This window comes from Urocampus carinirostris, chromosome 19 (assembly GCF_059441175.1).
Source record: "Urocampus carinirostris isolate Australia breed hairy pipefish chromosome 19, RoL_Ucar_1.0, whole genome shotgun sequence".
NCBI lineage: Eukaryota > Metazoa > Chordata > Actinopteri > Syngnathiformes > Syngnathidae > Urocampus > Urocampus carinirostris.
In genome coordinates this window covers 8,856,456-8,873,388 of record NC_142367.1, presented here as the reverse complement: position 1 = coordinate 8,873,388, position 16,933 = coordinate 8,856,456, and the positions used below count along the sequence as shown (strand labels likewise).

The following is a 16,933-nucleotide window of genomic DNA, read 5'->3' as shown; positions in this document are numbered from 1 at the left end:
TATATACTCCACTTGAGTAGCCAGAGAGGCATTTGGTTTGTATTTATTTAAAAAAAAAAAAATCATAATTCATGATACAAATGACCTAATTTTGAAATACAGCAATCCCTCATTTATTGCTGTTAATGGGGACCAGGACCCCCTGCAAAAAATGAAAATCTGAAAAGTAGCATCACAAGGGTCAAACCTACCTCGAGATGACGTTCTTGCCGACTGGGAGTATACAACTACAACAACACAAATGTAGATCTAAAAATAAGAATTCTGAATGCAGAATTTCCGTGGGATGAATGGTCTTTATTGTAATTTTAATAAAGTACAATGAAATTGGATGGCTTCTCCTTTTAGTGTAAGAAAGCAATTCAGAGAGCTGCTGGCTGCACGCTAGCACCGGTATCTTCGGATTGGTACAGGTTTCTGTGATGGTTAAAATACAACTGTCCTGAATGTAGCGGTTTTCCACGAGTTGTAGCTCCAGGTTTAATGCGTAATGTATCTTGCATTGGTGAGATACAGCCTCCGGAGAGGTAGCTTTTGAGGGTTGTTGGGTATCTTAGCCGTAGCAGTAGACGGGACCTGCAGCCTCGCTATTGCCTTCCATCCAGACGCCGCCTCGATCAATTCCCGAACCCAATAACAATCCACTAGGCACCCGCTGGTGATCCCCATTTCTTTGCTCTCTACTGACTTTCCTCAGAGTCCAAATTATTGGTGGACAAATTAACTTGTTAGCCCTCCCTGCTGTTTGACTAACAGCATACACCAGCCTATCAAAGTCGTGCACACAGTCACACCCACCCTTTCACAAAAAAAGAATCGTCCCTAACCTGTCCCAGTGATAGCATTTGCTGTGTGCTGTCTGCTCAAAACGTAACACACGATGCCTTGATATGAATAACGATGAAGACAATTCAATTCAATTTAAAGTATGTGGAGCAGTGAACCAGCGATAAAGTAGCAAGGGATTACTGTATTTAGAAATTGATGGGCCAGATTAAATCATCCAATGGGCCAGGTCCAGCCTGCATGCCATATATTTGACATTGCTGCTTTTGAGGTTGCACCTTGTAGCCTGGAAAATACTGTAATTTCTTTGAGCTTTTTAGAAGTAACATTTTGTTTACACAATTCGAGCGTATTATGAGTGCACTCACTTTTTGCATTACAATAACATTTAAAAAACATTTATATTTCAGTTTTGCATGCAACTGAACCATTGCACCATTGCCAGAGGTAGTCTAAATCTGCCCAGCAACACACACACCAAAAAAGAAGGAAGGTCTTTTGGAGAACATGACACTGCACTTCCTGCCAAACACATGCAGAACTTTGGGCCAAGTAACGTGCAGGGACGGGGAGTGGGGGGAGGGAGGCTTTTGGGGCAGTCATCCATCCCTGCAGCTGCGGCCTCCATAAAATGTGCTGACGGGGCGCTTTGCTTTTTACAAACACAAAACCTTCTCTACGCCTTTTCATTTTTTCCTTTTTTTATTCAGATTGCGCAGTAAGAACATGGCGGAAAGAAAGTCGCAGTTATTTTGACAAAGATCCTCATTTGAAAAATAAATAATAGATAAGGTGACCTTCTATGTTATCGTAGTCATTCACATGGGGAATTTGGTAGGTGTGGTCAGACGAGGAAGCGGGGCATCAGGTACTCAAGTTCATTTTACCATCGACGATGAATGGATTCATGGAGTCTTCCTCGAAAATCTTTTGGAAGAGTAAAAGTGACAAAAAATAGCCATAAAAACAAAAAAAGAAAAGAAAAGTTTGGTAGTAAGACGGGCAATATATGTGCATAGATTGAAAAGCTCACTTGGAAGCTGAACACCCTGAAAAAGGAAATTTAACTTGGTGCTCTTCAAGGTCCAGTCTATTTACAGCTGCCTAGAAAGGACAAAATAAACAAATGGATAAATAGTGGTGTCCATATTATATATTATATTAATTATTTGTTTGGGGTTGTCTTGAATAAAACCACTTGTTTATTTGAATTGAATAACTCGTTTTTTAAATACTTATTGTAAAGTAATTTGCATTTGTTTTTATTTGTTTGTGTATCATATATAAAATGAATTAATTATTGCAGACACAAAATAACTTGTTTTGGGTTTAGGTCAAATCAATTGGAATTTGCTTTTGTTTTTTTTGGGACAGTGTGCATTATTTAGGGCCTCAAACAGTAAAAAAAACAACAACAATTGAATTCTTAAAGAAAACCTAAAATATTAATAAGCAAAAATACATGCACTATGATATAAAAGTGCATTAAAAAATACTCAGGTGTCGGAAAAATCTACTTTTTTTTTTTACATAACGTGGACCTCATCTAAATGGAGCTGACAATTGTCGGCCATCTTGTTTCTACAGATAATCCCGAAAACAGAAATCTTGCATAAGGCTTGGCAAAAAAATAAGAAAGATGGTGGTTTTTTTTTTTGGTCACTTTGAGTTTTAGTAGTTTGCAGTCTTCCTTGTGCTTTTTAGCACTTGATTTCAAACAAAAACAGCGACATCTAATGGTCAAATGTCCCTTTAAAAAACAATGTTGTTGTTTGGTCCCTTTGAGTCATGTTAGTTTGTATTCTTCGTTGTACTTTTTAGCTCCTTTTTGGGTTGCATGGCACAATCCAGCCAGATCTAGAGGTCAAATCACACACACTGTCCCGTTAAAGGAAAATTGTCATTTGGTCACTTTGAGTCTCTGTAGTTTGAATTTCTCCTTGTGTTTTTTAGCACTTGTTTTTGAAAACAATACAGCGACATCTAGTGCTAAAATGATACACAAAAATGTTGGTCACTTGAAGTCATCGTAGTTTGTATTCCTTGCACTTTTTAGCACTAGTTTTCAGTTGCATGACAAAACACAGCGACAGGTAGTAGGTAAATATTACACTGTGTTCCTTTAAGAGAAAGGCAAACACTCGATTTGTGTTTATACGAGCTCCTAAATGTTTATTATAATGCAATTAACTGGAGGTAAGATCTTAAGCTGAGCCTGGCCCAAAATCTTGCAGTATTTTTTATTTATTTTAATTATCCACCAGTTATTATTCTTTGTTTCTTTTTCTTAGCGGAGGATCCACGTGATCACACTTCCTCCTCATGAATTTTTACAAATACAATACAACATTTCAGATTAGCTTCAGGCTGGGTCTCTCAAATCAAGTTAACTGGTCGGGCTCGGGATGGGTCAGGCTTTAATACGTGCAGGCCCGGGGTGAGTCGGACTGAAATTTTTAGGCCCCATCTTACCTCTACCTGTAACTAAATTTTGACATCTCAAGCTATAATTGGCACTCACTTGTTATTATTTTTAGGGGATACTCACAATATTGGGGCAAAGGCCTTGCGCTTCCTCAGCCGTGCAAGGAGGCGGCGATGTCGGAGAGTTTGGCGCAGGACGGCGTCCGTGCCCTCTGCGCTCTCTGGTAGAGGTCGGCGTCACCAAAGTAGCGTGCTCGGTACAGCATGCCTTCTTCTGCAGATGACATTTTGTGGAATTTTTTGCATTTTGTTTCCTGTAAATATGCAGACTTACTTTGCTGTTTCTCTTTCCAGCAGTTGTTCCTGAGCGTGGAGACGTAATCGTCCTCCACAGACTGCTCCAGTCGTTTCAGGTCGCCATTGCCACCGTTTTTGGCAAAGTTCTCGGCCACGTAGTACACCACCTTCAGGTTTTCCGTCAGCCTCTTCTGCGTGTGGCCCACCGACCTGACCAAATAAAGTTTCAACCTTTTTCTTCTTCTTCGTCTTCTTTTTTCCGGGGACTCACGGTCGAAAGCTGAGGCTGTAGGCCGGGTTCTTAACCATGATTTGGCTGAGGGCGGACACGATGACCAGGATGAGGATGGGCATCACCTGCACAAAAAGGGCAAGGCCACCCTGAGGAGAAGGAAAAAGGGACGTTAAAATGTGTCATACCTTTTTTGTCTTCTGCCATTAAAGCAAAATAATACTGCAGCTGGACATTTTGTTATAAATTTATAACACTCTCGAGAATAGTGAGGGTGGTGATTATTTTTTCGTTTATACTGCATACTGGACTGTCTCAGAAAATTAGAATATTGTGATAAAGTTCTTTATTTTCTGTAATGCAATTAAAAAAACAAAAATGTCATACATTCTGGATTCATTACACATCAACTGAACTATTTCAAGCCTTTTATTATTTGAATATTGCTGAATTTGGCTTACAGCTTAAGAAAACTCAGAAATCCTATCTCAAAATATTAGAATATCATGAAAAAGTATACAAGTAGGCTATTCAACTAATCACCTGAATCATCTAATTAACTCGAAACACCTTGCGAGGGTTTCCTGAGCCTTAAAAACACTCAGCTTGGTTCAGTAAACTAAATCACTGCTGATCTGACTGCTGTCCAGAGGACCATCATTGATACCCTCCATCAGGAGGGTAAAACACAAAAAGAAATTTCTCAAAGAGCAGGCTGTTCACAGAGTGCAGTTTCAAAGCATATCCACAAAAAGTCTGTTGGAAGGGAAAAATGTGGCCGGAAACGCTGCACAACCAAGAGAGATGACCGCAGCCTTAACAAAATTGTGAAGAAGAGCCGCTTCCAGAATTTGGGGGAGCTTCAAAGACAGTGAGCTGAAGCTGGAGTCCAGGTATCAAAAGCCACAGTTCACAGACGTGTCCGGGAAATGGGCTACAATAGCCGTATTCCCATGGTCAAGCCAATTCTGAACTCAAGACAACGGAAGAAGCGTCTGACTTGGGCTATGGAGAAGAAGCACTGGACAGTTGCAGAGTGGTCCAAAGTCCTCTTTTCAGACGAAAGCAAGTTTTGCATTTCATTTGGAAGTCAAGGCGCCAGAGTCTGGAGAAAGGCTGGAGAGGAGCAAAATCCAAGTTGCTTGAAATCCAGTGTGAAGTTCCCACAGTCAGCAATGGTTTGGGGAGCCATGTCAGCTGCTGGTGTTGGTCCACTGTGTTTCATCAAGTCCAGAGTAAATGCAACTGTGTACCAAGAGATTTTAGAGCACTACATGCTTCCATCTGCTGAAAAGCTCTATGGAGATGAGGATTTCATTTTCCAGCATGACCTGGCACCTGCCCACAGTGCCAAAACCACCAGTAACTGGTGCACTGACCATGGCATCACTGTCCTTGATTGGCCTGCTAATTCCCCTGACCTGAACCCCATCGAGAATTTGTGGGGTATAGTTAAGAAGAAGATGAAAGACACCAGACCTACAAATGCAAATGAGCTGAAGGCCGCTATCGAAGCATCCTGGGCATCAATAACACCTCAGCAATGCCACAGGCTGATTGCCTCCATGCCACGCCGGATTGATGCAGTAATCCGTGTAAAAGGATTCCCAACCAAGTACTGAGTGCATCAATGGACATTTTCAAATGTTTGATTTAGTTTTGCTGTTATATAATTATTTTTTTACTTGGTCTGAGGAAGTATTCTAATATTTTGAGATAGGATTTTTGAGTTTTTTTCAGCTGTAAGCCAAAATCAGCAATATTCAAATAATAAAAGGCTTGAAATAGTTCAGTTGATGTGTAATGAATCCAGAATGTATGACATTTTTGTTTTTTTAATTGCATTACAGAAAATAAAGAACTTTATCACAATATTCTAATTTTCTGAGACAGTCCAGTATATTTGTTTTTCTGTTTTTCTGTTTGTTTTTGTTGTCTACCTAAGAAAATGGCGAAGGAATTTAGATATCACCACCATCTTTCACAGGCAGTAAAGTAGGCTACCCTGGATGTAAAAAAGGCAAAAAGGCTTACTCAGCACTTTTTGTTTTATTGACGCAGTATATCCCCCCCAAAACAATATTCACTTTTCCCAGTCCAGAACAACACTGAATATAAACACCATCTGTCACAGTCAGTGAAAATGTCCCCAAAAAGTTGACTCAGCGTTTTTGGTTTCCCTTTAAGACATGCTACTCACCCAGGCCAGAATAAGTTTGGACAGGATCATATTACAGTACAGGAAATTGATTCAGGACTTTGTCCAATGGAGCGACGCAAACCACCTGTATATGAACACCACCAAGACCAGGGAGATGGTGGTGGACTTCAGGATAACTAGAACTCACCCGAATTCGCCCTGGGGCGGCAGTAGCTCAGGAGGTAGAGCGCTCGTCTTGGGATCAAGGAATCCCAGTTCGAATCCCAGTTCGAATCCCGGCTCGTCCGTGTTACATGTCGAAGTGTCCTTGGGTAAGACACTGAACCCCTAATACCCCCAATAAGCAGGTTAGCGCCTTACATGGCTGCAAGGCCGCTATTGGGAAATGTGGAGCACATTGTAAAGTGCTTTGGGAAGTCATTGACTTGAAAAGCGCTATATAAATGCAGATCATTTCATTTTTCATTTCATTTCATTTCATTTCATTTCTTGTAACCATCAAAGGAGAATGTGTAGAATTTGTCCAGACCTACAAATACCTGGGTGTGCAGCTGGACAACAAACTGGACTGGACTGCCAACACAGAAGCTCTATGTAGGAAAGGTCAATGCCGACTTTACTTCCTCAGAAGGCTGGCCTCCTTCAACATCTGCAAAACGCTCCTGAAAATATTCTATGAGACTGTTGTGGCAAGCGCCCTCTTCTATGTGGCAGCGTGTTGGGGAGGCAGCGTCATGAAGAAGGATGCCTCTCGTCTCAATAAACTGGCGAGGAAAGCGAGCTCTGTTGTGGGCACAGAGCTGGACAGCCTGACAACAGTAGCTGAGAGACGGGCACTGAAAAAGCTGCAGTCAATCATGGACAATTCATCACATCCACTACACGGCATTATATCCAGACAGAAGAGCAGCTTCAGCAACAGACTGCTGTCACAGTCTTGTACCACGGACAGACTGAAGAGATCATTTCTTCCTCATGCCATGAGGCTCTTTAACTCCACCCAGCAGAGTAAAGGCCCACATTAAACCACACCCCCTACATTGCATATTACCAAATTTTATTGCAATATGTATTCTGTGTAGCACTATCTAGATACTCTATAGAACACGCTACAGTGGGTATTAGCACGTCACATTGTGTATTTGTATATTGTATTCTTTTTGCTTTACTATTGTATTGTTTCTCAGCACAGGGATGCTGCTGGAAATGTGAATTTCCCAGCGGGGATTAATAAGGTATCTATCTATCTATCTATTTAGACTTTCACAAGCAATCAGGTAGATTACTATAGAGGTGAAAATGTCCAAAAAACAGACTCTGCAATTTTGCAGTTTTCCAGAAATATATTTGCCTATTCCAGGGCAGAAGAACATTAAATTTAAACACAATGTCTTAAAGACAGTTAGAAAGGTTGAAAAAATAAAAAGAAGAAAAAATAAAAAGCCAACTAGGCACTTTTGATTTTTCTTACTCGTCATTTTTTTCCAGAAAGACATTGCACTCTCCCAGGACAGAACAACATTGAATATCAACACCATATTTTACAGGCAGTCACGTAGGTTTTCCTACATGTGAAAAAATTCCCCAAAAATGCAACTCAGCATTTTGGGTTTTGCTGACTTAGCAGCTTTTGCAGAAAGACATTCTAGTCTCTCGGGCCAGAACAAGTTTGGCCAGGATCACAACCTTTCACAGGCAAACAGGTAGGTCACTTTAGAGGTGAACAAACCCGTCAAAAAGGGAAATGCCACCCAAAAATGCTTTCATGTTTCAACGCAGTTTCAGTTTCATTTCTGTATTATTAATAATATTATTATCATTATTATTGTTATTATTCTAATTTTGTGGAAGTCTGTTTAATAGACGTTCCTGGGGATAATTTCTTTTCCGATTGGAAAGTTGCATTGTGTGCAAAGTACAGTACATTTTGATTTAGAAAATACTTTAAATTTGATAATACTGACCTCTTGCGGCCAATAGCAATGAAGTCCAAACAGAGAAAAAATAAACCCGTGTACTCGTTTAATGAATCATTTGAATAAAAAAATCTATATAAAGGAATGTAGATGTATTCCTTAAAATGTCACATAATTAACTGTCTTTGATGTCTAAAACAGCCAATTTAATTTAATAAAGTAATAAATGAATATTAAAATGCATGAAAAAAATAGCAATTCAATTTCATGTCATTTAATATATTTATTTACTATGGCTCAACAAAAACTCTAACAATTTTTTCAGCCAATAACAAATGGACGAGGTCGTTAAAACGCGTTCAAGTGGAACAAAAAAATGAAATACTGTACTTTTTAGTTCGCTTCTTGCCACGTTGTACCTTCTGATTCTGGTTGACGATCAAAATCCTAGATTATTCAATTTTAACTATATTCTAGTGATCGTAAGTAAATGAATAACCTTAAAATATAATCTAATATGTCTAAAGCTGTTTATGAAAACAATTTGAGTACAATTCCATGACGTAACTCAAAAAACCTTAAATTAAATGTCATTAAATTACTCTATTCCCGAGTCATTTTTAATGTCAGTACAAAAAAGGGTTTTCATTTAGTGGTAAATACCAGCTAAATTTCAGAAAATCATTGAAGAGGTAGTTAGTAAGTTCTCTGACGGTTAAAATTAAAAACTCAGTACATTTTGGTTCTCGCTCACGGAACCAAGATTGGACCTTCCGGTTCTGGCTGATATCAGGAATTAAAATAATCGATTAGTTCTTTTGTTTTTTAATTACACTTATTTTTAACCCCCAAAAATCTATTACATTGATAAAATATAGCTAAAACTTTTCAAAGCAGGTGGAAGAGTTAAAACTATCTTCTGTCTTCATTGGAATTTCTGTTGGGTTCTGATAGATACTAAGGAATTACAATCAACAATTAATTCATTCTCAACAATATGATATTTATTTTAAACCAACAAATTTTATTGTAAGGCTAAAATATATCTAGAACTATTGAAAGAACAAGGGAGGTTTAAAACTATACATCACGGCGGCGCAGTGGTTAGCGCATGTGCGGCACAGTTCAAGTCATGGGAACCTCCTGCGTGGGTTCAAATCCAGCTCCAGACTTCCTGTGCGGAGTTTGTATCTTCTCCCCGTGCTTGCGTGGGTTTCCTCCTTTCCTCCCACATTCCAAAAACATGCATTTCAGGTGAATTGTCCCTAGGTGTGAATGAGCGAGTGAGTTGTCTGTCCCTGTGTGCCCTGGCTGGCAACCAGTTCAGGGTGTCCCCTGCCCGATGATTGCTGGGATGGGCTCCAGCACCGCCGCGACCCTACTGAGGATAAGCGGTGCAGCTAATGAGATGAGATGAGATCTTGAAATATTTTCCCTATGTGTTCCTTTAAAACCAGGAGAAGAAATCGAAGTGAATTGTGGGTAAAAATAAAAACAAACTCACATCTCGCGGTCGCTCTCTTTGTGGCCTCTGCGGACGCATTCTCCCGTTTGTGTACGCAGGCTGGCTGCCTAATAAGCAAAATCAATTCATTCATAATTACCATACTTCCTGACTATAAGGTGCAGCTGATTATGAGATGCATCATGATTTTCCCATAAAAAAAAAATATATTTTTATACATAAAAGGTGCATGAAATTAAAAGGACACGAGCAAGTTTTGCATTAAAAAAATAAAGTCCGAAAATATTTAGAAAAAATATATGTAGAGACATTTCATTGCATTGATAAATTCCTAATTGCATTTACCGTATTTCTGGTCAATAGGGCGCACTGAGCAATTGAGTGCATAACATAACTATAGGACTATAGGTGTATTATATTTAAGCTACTGTTTAAGCTACCGTATTCCCTGTCTATGCTTGATGGCTGTGTTTTGCTGCTGTTGGTGTCAGTGGATTTGTTCAGACCGAGGACAATCGACTTTGGCCTGGACGGATCTATTGACACTAACAAAGATGTTGTATAATGAAATTGTGAATATGTTTGATTTTCGAGAAGGTTTGTTCAAACCTCACTTTGTGTTTGCTGTTAAAAACGTAATATTGGAATATAATATTGTGAATGTGCTTAATTGCTGTTGAGATTGTCATGATTGTTTTCTGTTTTTAGTGTCAATAAATTTGTTCAAACCAAAAAAAATTCCCTGTCTATGGGGCGCACATTAGAATTTCTGACAAATTCGGGGTATTTGTGTGTGCCAGAAAATTTGGTAAATAAAATTGGAAACACATAATTAAGATTCCAAAAACGATTTTCTTCACGTTTATTTTGTAGGGTAGTGGGGAGGAACCATCGAGCCATGGAACGGTACTGGGTGGTTTGGTACTTGGCCGCACAGTAAGAAAATTACTAAACCACCAAGGATCTAGATCAGTGTTTCTCAATTAGTGGTTCAGGACCCGAAAGTGGGTCACAGACATATTTTCAGTGGCTCGTGGGCATTTGCCTTGCCCTAAAAAATAATGCTGAGGAGAAGGAAAAAAACAGAGGCATTTACACTCCTTACAGTAGATGGCGACAATGTCCTGCTTAATCTCTTCTTTCTGTTCAGTAAACTTATCACCAACTTGTCTGTTTGAGAGGGACCATATCTCGTTTCATTGTGATTCTGTTGGTTTTCCTTCCTTTTTATGCCTATAATAATGGATCCCAAAAAAGTTAGTGATAAGGGGAAGGAAAAGGGGAAAAAACTGACATAACAATCGAGTTGAAGAAGGAAATGGTTGCAAAATACGGAAATGGCATACGAGTATTAAAGTATTAAAGTATTAGAGCGTTGCTGGACGCTACGGTAAATGGTTCGAAAATTTAATATTTTTAGTTTTTTAGTAGGTATACAAATATTTATTATCTCCACGTTTTATTAATCTTTTTATTTACTTTTAGTATGTGTGAATTTTAAAACAGTTTCAGAGGGTCACCTATATGCCATGTAGGCTTATATGCCAGTATATATGACATTTATTTCTTGGAAAAATAGGTATATATTGTACTATCTTTGCTTAAAAGTGCACAACCCTTCCATTCGATAAATCGGAGAAGTGGAATTTTTTCGTGATTTGGGTCTCAGCTTTTTATTAGGATGGTGGTGGTTTCGGAAGTTCAAACAGTTGCGTACCGCGGATCTAGATGACATAGGGAAAGGCATTGTATTTTATCTTATCATCACACTAGGACATTATGGGAAAGAGTTCAGCCAAACCAACTGTCATGGTTGTCGTGGTGCCCAATTGGCCCCGCCCGTGTGTGTCACAATTGCCAGGGTGCCCAATTAGCCCCGCCTGTGTGGTGCCAGCTGCAGCTCATTGAGAGATTGACTTTCTGTCTATATAAAGCTCAGCGCTCTCCTGCTTAAGGGTAAGCCCGTCAAACGAACTTCTGCCCCACAAGACGTGGGTTCCGACCCAGTCCTGTTTTCCTGTTGATATTTTCAGTTCGGTATTGTTCCCATTTATTGTTGTCCTGTTTAATTTCGGGTTCCAGTTTAGTTTCCCTCTGTTTTTGTCCTGTTTATTATTTTCTCCAGTTTTCGTTCCCGTCTAGATTCTCCTGTTAATTTTCGATATCCTGATCCGTTATCTATCCTGTCTGTCACTTCCTGTCCGGTATTGACCCTATCTGTCCAATATCAACTCGGGCAATTGGAATCTGTCTCGTCGGTCTCAGCTTCCGGTCTTCCCACGCCAGACCGGCTACCTAGCGTGCATGACTCCCCATTTCCCGTAAAATAAAGGCTTGTGTGAGAACGTCAGGCAATTGGGTCCTGATCCTGTTCTGGTTCCTGACGACAACATTGTAAAAAATGGTAACGTAAAAATTGTGTGATGGTGGGATCAATGCCTTCTCTCATGTCATATAGATCCCTATTTTTATTATTATTAATGTTGTTGTTGGGTTAGGCCGCCAGAATACTGTCGGACATTAAACTGGTCCGTGGTACAGAAAAGGTCGTGGACCACTGTACTAGGAAATAAAGTGAGTTTTTATTTTCTGATGCTATTATACGCAACCCTAGCCCTTACAGTGGTGTAAATGCCATGCGCCTTATAGTCCAGTGTGGCCTATATACCGACAAATGAGGTGGTAAAGTGTGGAAGACGAGGAGACTCACTGGCAGGGTAGCCTCCCCCGAAGAACATATTGAAGAGATCCTCGGGTGAAATGTCGGCATCGAAGTGGGCTTGGCCCTGCTGAGAAGGTCGCTCGCGTTCCTCTCCGCAGGCATCGTACTGTCGACGTTTGTTGGCGTTGCTCAAGACGCCGTACGCATTCCCGATGGCTGAAGGTCCAGAAAAAAAACCAAAGGGTCACGTTTGGTTTTCAAAGGTTTTTGATGAAGTCAAGAAACAGTTTGATGGATTCTCATTAAAAAAAAAGTATTGGGTAAATTGTTAGGAGTGGGAAATTTTCATTTCATTTCCAGTACCATTCCAGGTTTGTTTTAGTTTGGTTCTTTATTAATTTGCTCCTTCCAGCTCCAGATTTGTTTTTTGTGACAGGTTTCTTGTTTGGACATTCTGTTGTTTTTGTGATCCCATATTTGTTTTTACACTTTGTACCTCCTCTGTTTTTAGATATCATCCTTGTTTTCGAGCACCCCTGCCTCTACTTCATGCTCCCCCACGTGGGTCCATCTCCTCAAAAAAATGACCTGACTCAGTTCCAAACCTGGTTGCGGCCTTCTGGTGGAAGAAGGCTTACACGATTAAAATCCAAATAAAAACAGTACAAACAGTATATAGTGCAAATTAGCCAAATACATTGGAGGGATGAGTACAATATATAAAATAAAGTAACTATCTTGCACATTATTTTTCAATTTTTGGGTTTTAGTAAAAAAAAAGAAAGAAAAAGTTCGAACTTTGTCAGTCATTTGTTACACAGATAATGTCTGCTCATTATTTTGGTCAATTTTCTAGAATAATCTAAGATGACACTGAAAAAAAACAAGAAAGATTAATTAAAGTTCTTGCTCATTCTTGTGCTATTTTTAATTATTATTTTACCAAAAAAAAATAACTAAAAACGTTAGGAAAATTGTAAACATTATTTTTGGTTCAACGTATGATAATTGCTCGTATTTGAGATGTCCTATTGAAATACTACAAAAATACTACAGAAATGCTACAAAAAGACTACTATGGAAACACTATAAAAATACTACAGAAATGCTACAGGAATGCCATAAAAATACTTCAATGGAAATACTACAAAAATACTACAGAAATGCTACTATGGAAATACTACAAACATGCTACAAAAATGCTACAGAAATTCCACAAAAATGTTACTATGGAAATACTACAAAGAAACTACAGAAATACTACTATGGAAATACTAAAAAAATATGACAGAAATGATACAAAAATACTACTATGAAAATACTACAAAATACTACAAAAATGCTACAAAATACTACTATGGAAACTCTAAAAAAAATATGACAGAAATGCTACAGGAATGCCATAAAAATACTTCTATGGAAATATTACAAATATACTACAGAATTACTACAAAAATGCTATTACGGAAATAACGCAAAAATCAGCCCTTTGAGACTTCTTGTGATTAAGGGCTATACAAATAAACATGACTTGACATGTCACTGAAAAAACAAACACAATAAAATAAAGTAAAGGCACATTATTTTATCGTACCAGTAGGTGGCAGCACCTTGACTAAGTATCTGCTCATAATAATAATAATAATAATAATAATAATTTCCTTGTATTGTCATTCTGTGTAACAATGTACACAGAACGAAATGTCGATTGCACCTGACCCGTTGTAGCGAGCCGATGCAGCCGCAGCCAACAGAGGGCGCCGCCGACCACTTTTTAAGTCTTAGGAATGACTCGGCCGGGGCGCGAACCACCGACCTCCCAGTCTCAAAGCGGGCGCCTTACCATCTAGGCTACTGAGCTGGTATATAAGGTAGTACAGAGACGATCATGTAATAACCTTTTTCGAAGCTGTTATAAAAAGGAAGTGAAAAATCAAAAATCAAAATCTTGCACATTACTTTGCTAAAAAAAAATTTTTTTTCTGTTCAAATAATTATTTTTCTAAAAAATTTAAGATGGCACAGAAGAAAAATCAAATGAATTAAAAATATTGCACGGTGTTTGGTTGTTTGTATTTATAATTTTACTAAAAAGAAAAAGAAAAGGAAATAAATATAAAGTAAAATTCTTGCACATTATTTTGCAGATTTTAATTATATTAAAAAGAATGAAGAAAATTGCACTTTAATGCATCTGCTTGGGCCTGGCCCCTTCAGCCTTATGATTATCTCTAGTATTATTGTATTATACCGATGACTTTGTTCATTTTTTGCTCATTATGTTTCTTTGCTGTAAAACAAACAAAGCTGGACCTTTAAAAGCCTCGGTGGCGCCGGGAGCGTGGTTCTTATCCGGGTGGAATTTCAAGGCCAGCTTTCGGTAAGATCTTCGGAGCTGGTCCTCCGCAGCGTCTTTCTCCACGCCCAAGATCTCGTAGAAGTCTCTGCATCGTTTGATCCTGCAAAATGAGTTCCTTACCGGCCTGCTCCGTTTGCTAAAGTATATTGTTTGCTAGATGACCTTTGCACGGCGTCCACCTGATCTGCCGTGTACGACTTGGAGGCTTCCGGGAAGTTCTCCTCGGGAGCTTTTGGGTCACTTTGGTTCTGTTGAGGTCCTGAGAGTCCGTTGGAGTCCAAGCCGTTTTTGGAAAGGAGCTCCAGGAGCACTAAAAAAAATCACAACTTTCACGTTTTGATTATGGAAGAATGTGCATTGATGCTAAATACAGGGAGAAAAAAAGATTATTTTGAGGATAAAATTGTACTATTTTTATGTCAAGTCACATTTATTGGTACAGCCCTTAATCAAAAGCTCTCTCAAAGGACTACACAAGTTACAATTACACCATCCAATGATCTTAAACCAACATGCGGGCAAGGAAAAACTCAAAACCTCAGCACGAGGAGAATAAGAAAATAAGAATTTTTTTCAATGATAAATTTGCCATGTTTTTACAAAATGATTAGAACAGTGTTTTTCAACCTTTATTGAGCCAAGTCACTTTTTTTCATTAAAAAGTCTCAAGGCACACCATTCATCGAAAATGTTAAAGGCACAGTATGTACTGCTGTACATGTTTTTCGCTATGCTCTCTGTTACGAACTGGACCGAACTCACACATATCACATACACAGCAGCTAAAATCATGGGCCTAACCCACACCCAACCTCTATCCATCCATTTTCTTACGCTTATCAGGGGTCGGGTCGTGGGGGCAACAGCCACACCAGGGAAGCCCGGACCTCCCTATGTCCAGCCACTTTATCCAGCTCATCCGATGGGATGCCGAGGCGTTCCCAGGCCAGCCTAGAAACAGTCTCTCCAGCGTGTCCTGGGTTTTCCCCAGGGCCTCCTGCCAATCGGACATACCCGGGACACCTCCTGAGGGAGGCGTCCAGGAGGCATCTTTATTAGATGCCCGAGCCACCTTAACTGGCGCCTCTCACACCCAACCTCTCAGACTATATAACAGGTGCATCATCAGACTTTTTGCTAGGCCGAATTCAAAAAGCAAATTCTGATTTCTCCAGTACCATTAAAAGGAGAAATACAATACGAGCCATTTATTTTGCAGATCCGCAAGTATATTTGCGATCTGCATATGCGATTTATAATCTTGCGTGTGCAATTATCAAGACAGATGATTTTTAGACTTCGAGTATATGAATATAGTTGTTGTTCACAACACTAGGTGTGTATATTTTTTGCATAAATCTCAATGACAGTAAGAAGTAGTTTTCATTTTTAGTTGCAGGAAGTTTTTCCATTAACAATGGGGATGTTTTATTTTTCTTCCCTTAAGCATGGTCTATCTATTGAGTCAGACTGGCGAGAAACATTGCGACAATTTCAAGCATTTACAATCACTTCACCCACAATTCAAGCACTTTTTAAACTTTGACAACCAACATTAAAGTCCCAAGGAACCCTGTAAGTAATTGTGGAAAGGAGACACATTTTAAGTAGTATATTAGATGAAATGGGGACACAGTCCTACATTAATTATTACTTCATAGATTTGATCAAATCATCAAACGTTACTCAGTGAAATAAAACGTGCTGAAGAATTAGCTTTTGTCTGGAGCGCAGCTTTGGCAGTGTTGCAGAATTTTGTCTTGAATTTATGATGTGGCTGTTGCGATTTGCTGCGGACCCAAACGCAGTAAGCAGGGAGCATGGCAAGGTGCTCTAAAAATGATGGTATTTGAATCTCGAAATCACCATCAAAATAACCCACGAATGGTAAAAAACAACAACAAAACTGTCTTACTAGAAAACAAACCTCAGAAAGCAGGGTGAAAATAGAAAAAGGTAGTGGAGATATTGATGGACAGACATGAAAATGACCCGACTATGGGCTCTGTCTTAAATGTCCTTATGAAGGCTTGGGGTAATAAGAGACAGGTGTGTGGTGATTGGACACACTTGTCCCGATTCCGAACCCATTAGGCGCCCTCTGGTGGAAGAGGGTGCACTGGACCCCAACAGTAATTTACTAGCCCGCCCCCCATGAGAATGATTTTCCAACCATGTGGCCCCCGAGCTAAAATGAATTTGAAACTCCTGGTTTAGGGATTTGTTACACAACTTCCTCGCTTTTTCTGACGCCCCTGACCTGGAACTGAGATGGCGTCCTAGGACAGTAAGGACTCCCCCCCCCCCTTTACTGTACAACGTCACCTGCGCAAATGAAGCTCAAATGATGGGTTGAAGGAGACTCACCCCGCGCCTTGTCGGTAGGGAAGAGTCTCTGGGCCTTGTCCAGGAAACGTCGAGCCTTTTGAGGCTGGTGGCTGGCTAGCGCGGCGGCGGCTATGTCGATGCAGCGCTCCGCCTCGTCCCGGTTCACCTCCATGACGGTGGACCAAGACCGGAAGTCGAGGCCGGGATGCTGTGACGTCACGCGGATGCTGATGCCGGGCCATCGGATTTCGCCAAATAGACAAGCTAATTGTAGAGGAGCAGATTGGCCACTAGAGGGAAACA

General features: G+C 39.7%; 1 protein-coding gene across 2 annotated transcripts; it reads right to left on the bottom strand.

Moving 5' to 3' along the window:
* Nucleotides 1-1,469: 1,469 nt before the first annotated feature.
* On the bottom strand, nt 1,470-16,933 carry dnajb12b (DnaJ heat shock protein family (Hsp40) member B12b). 2 transcript variants are annotated; one of them, XR_015848078.1, is made up of 10 exons: nt 16,670-16,933; nt 14,465-14,612; nt 14,257-14,402; nt 11,992-12,159; nt 9,321-9,388; nt 3,779-3,888; nt 3,545-3,717; nt 3,335-3,484; nt 1,820-1,890; nt 1,470-1,713 (listed from the first exon to the last, which is right to left on the bottom strand). XR_015848078.1 is itself a non-coding variant. In XM_088323974.1 (9 exons), the coding sequence occupies exons 1-8, from the start codon at nt 16,800-16,802 to the stop codon at nt 3,363-3,365; spliced, it is 1,068 nt and encodes a 355-aa protein (XP_088180100.1). In that variant the 5' UTR covers nt 16,803-16,914; the 3' UTR covers nt 1,470-1,890; nt 3,335-3,362. The 2 variants fall into 2 exon arrangements, 1 of the variants encoding a protein (XP_088180100.1); XM_088323974.1 differs by having other exon boundaries at nt 1,470-1,890; nt 16,670-16,914.

Coding starts and splice junctions, on each gene's coding strand:
- dnajb12b (XM_088323974.1), bottom strand. CDS start 16,802: ATGGAGGTGAACCGGGACGAGGCGGAGCGCTGCATCGACATAGCCGCC. Junction 14,613..16,669: donor CCCTACCGACAAGGCGCGGG/GTGAGTCTCCTT, acceptor GATTTTTTTTAG/TGCTCCTGGAGCTCCTTTCC. Junction 3,889..9,320: donor AAAGAGAGCGACCGCGAGAT/GTGAGTTTGTTT, acceptor CCTTCTCCTCAG/GGTGGCCTTGCCCTTTTTGT.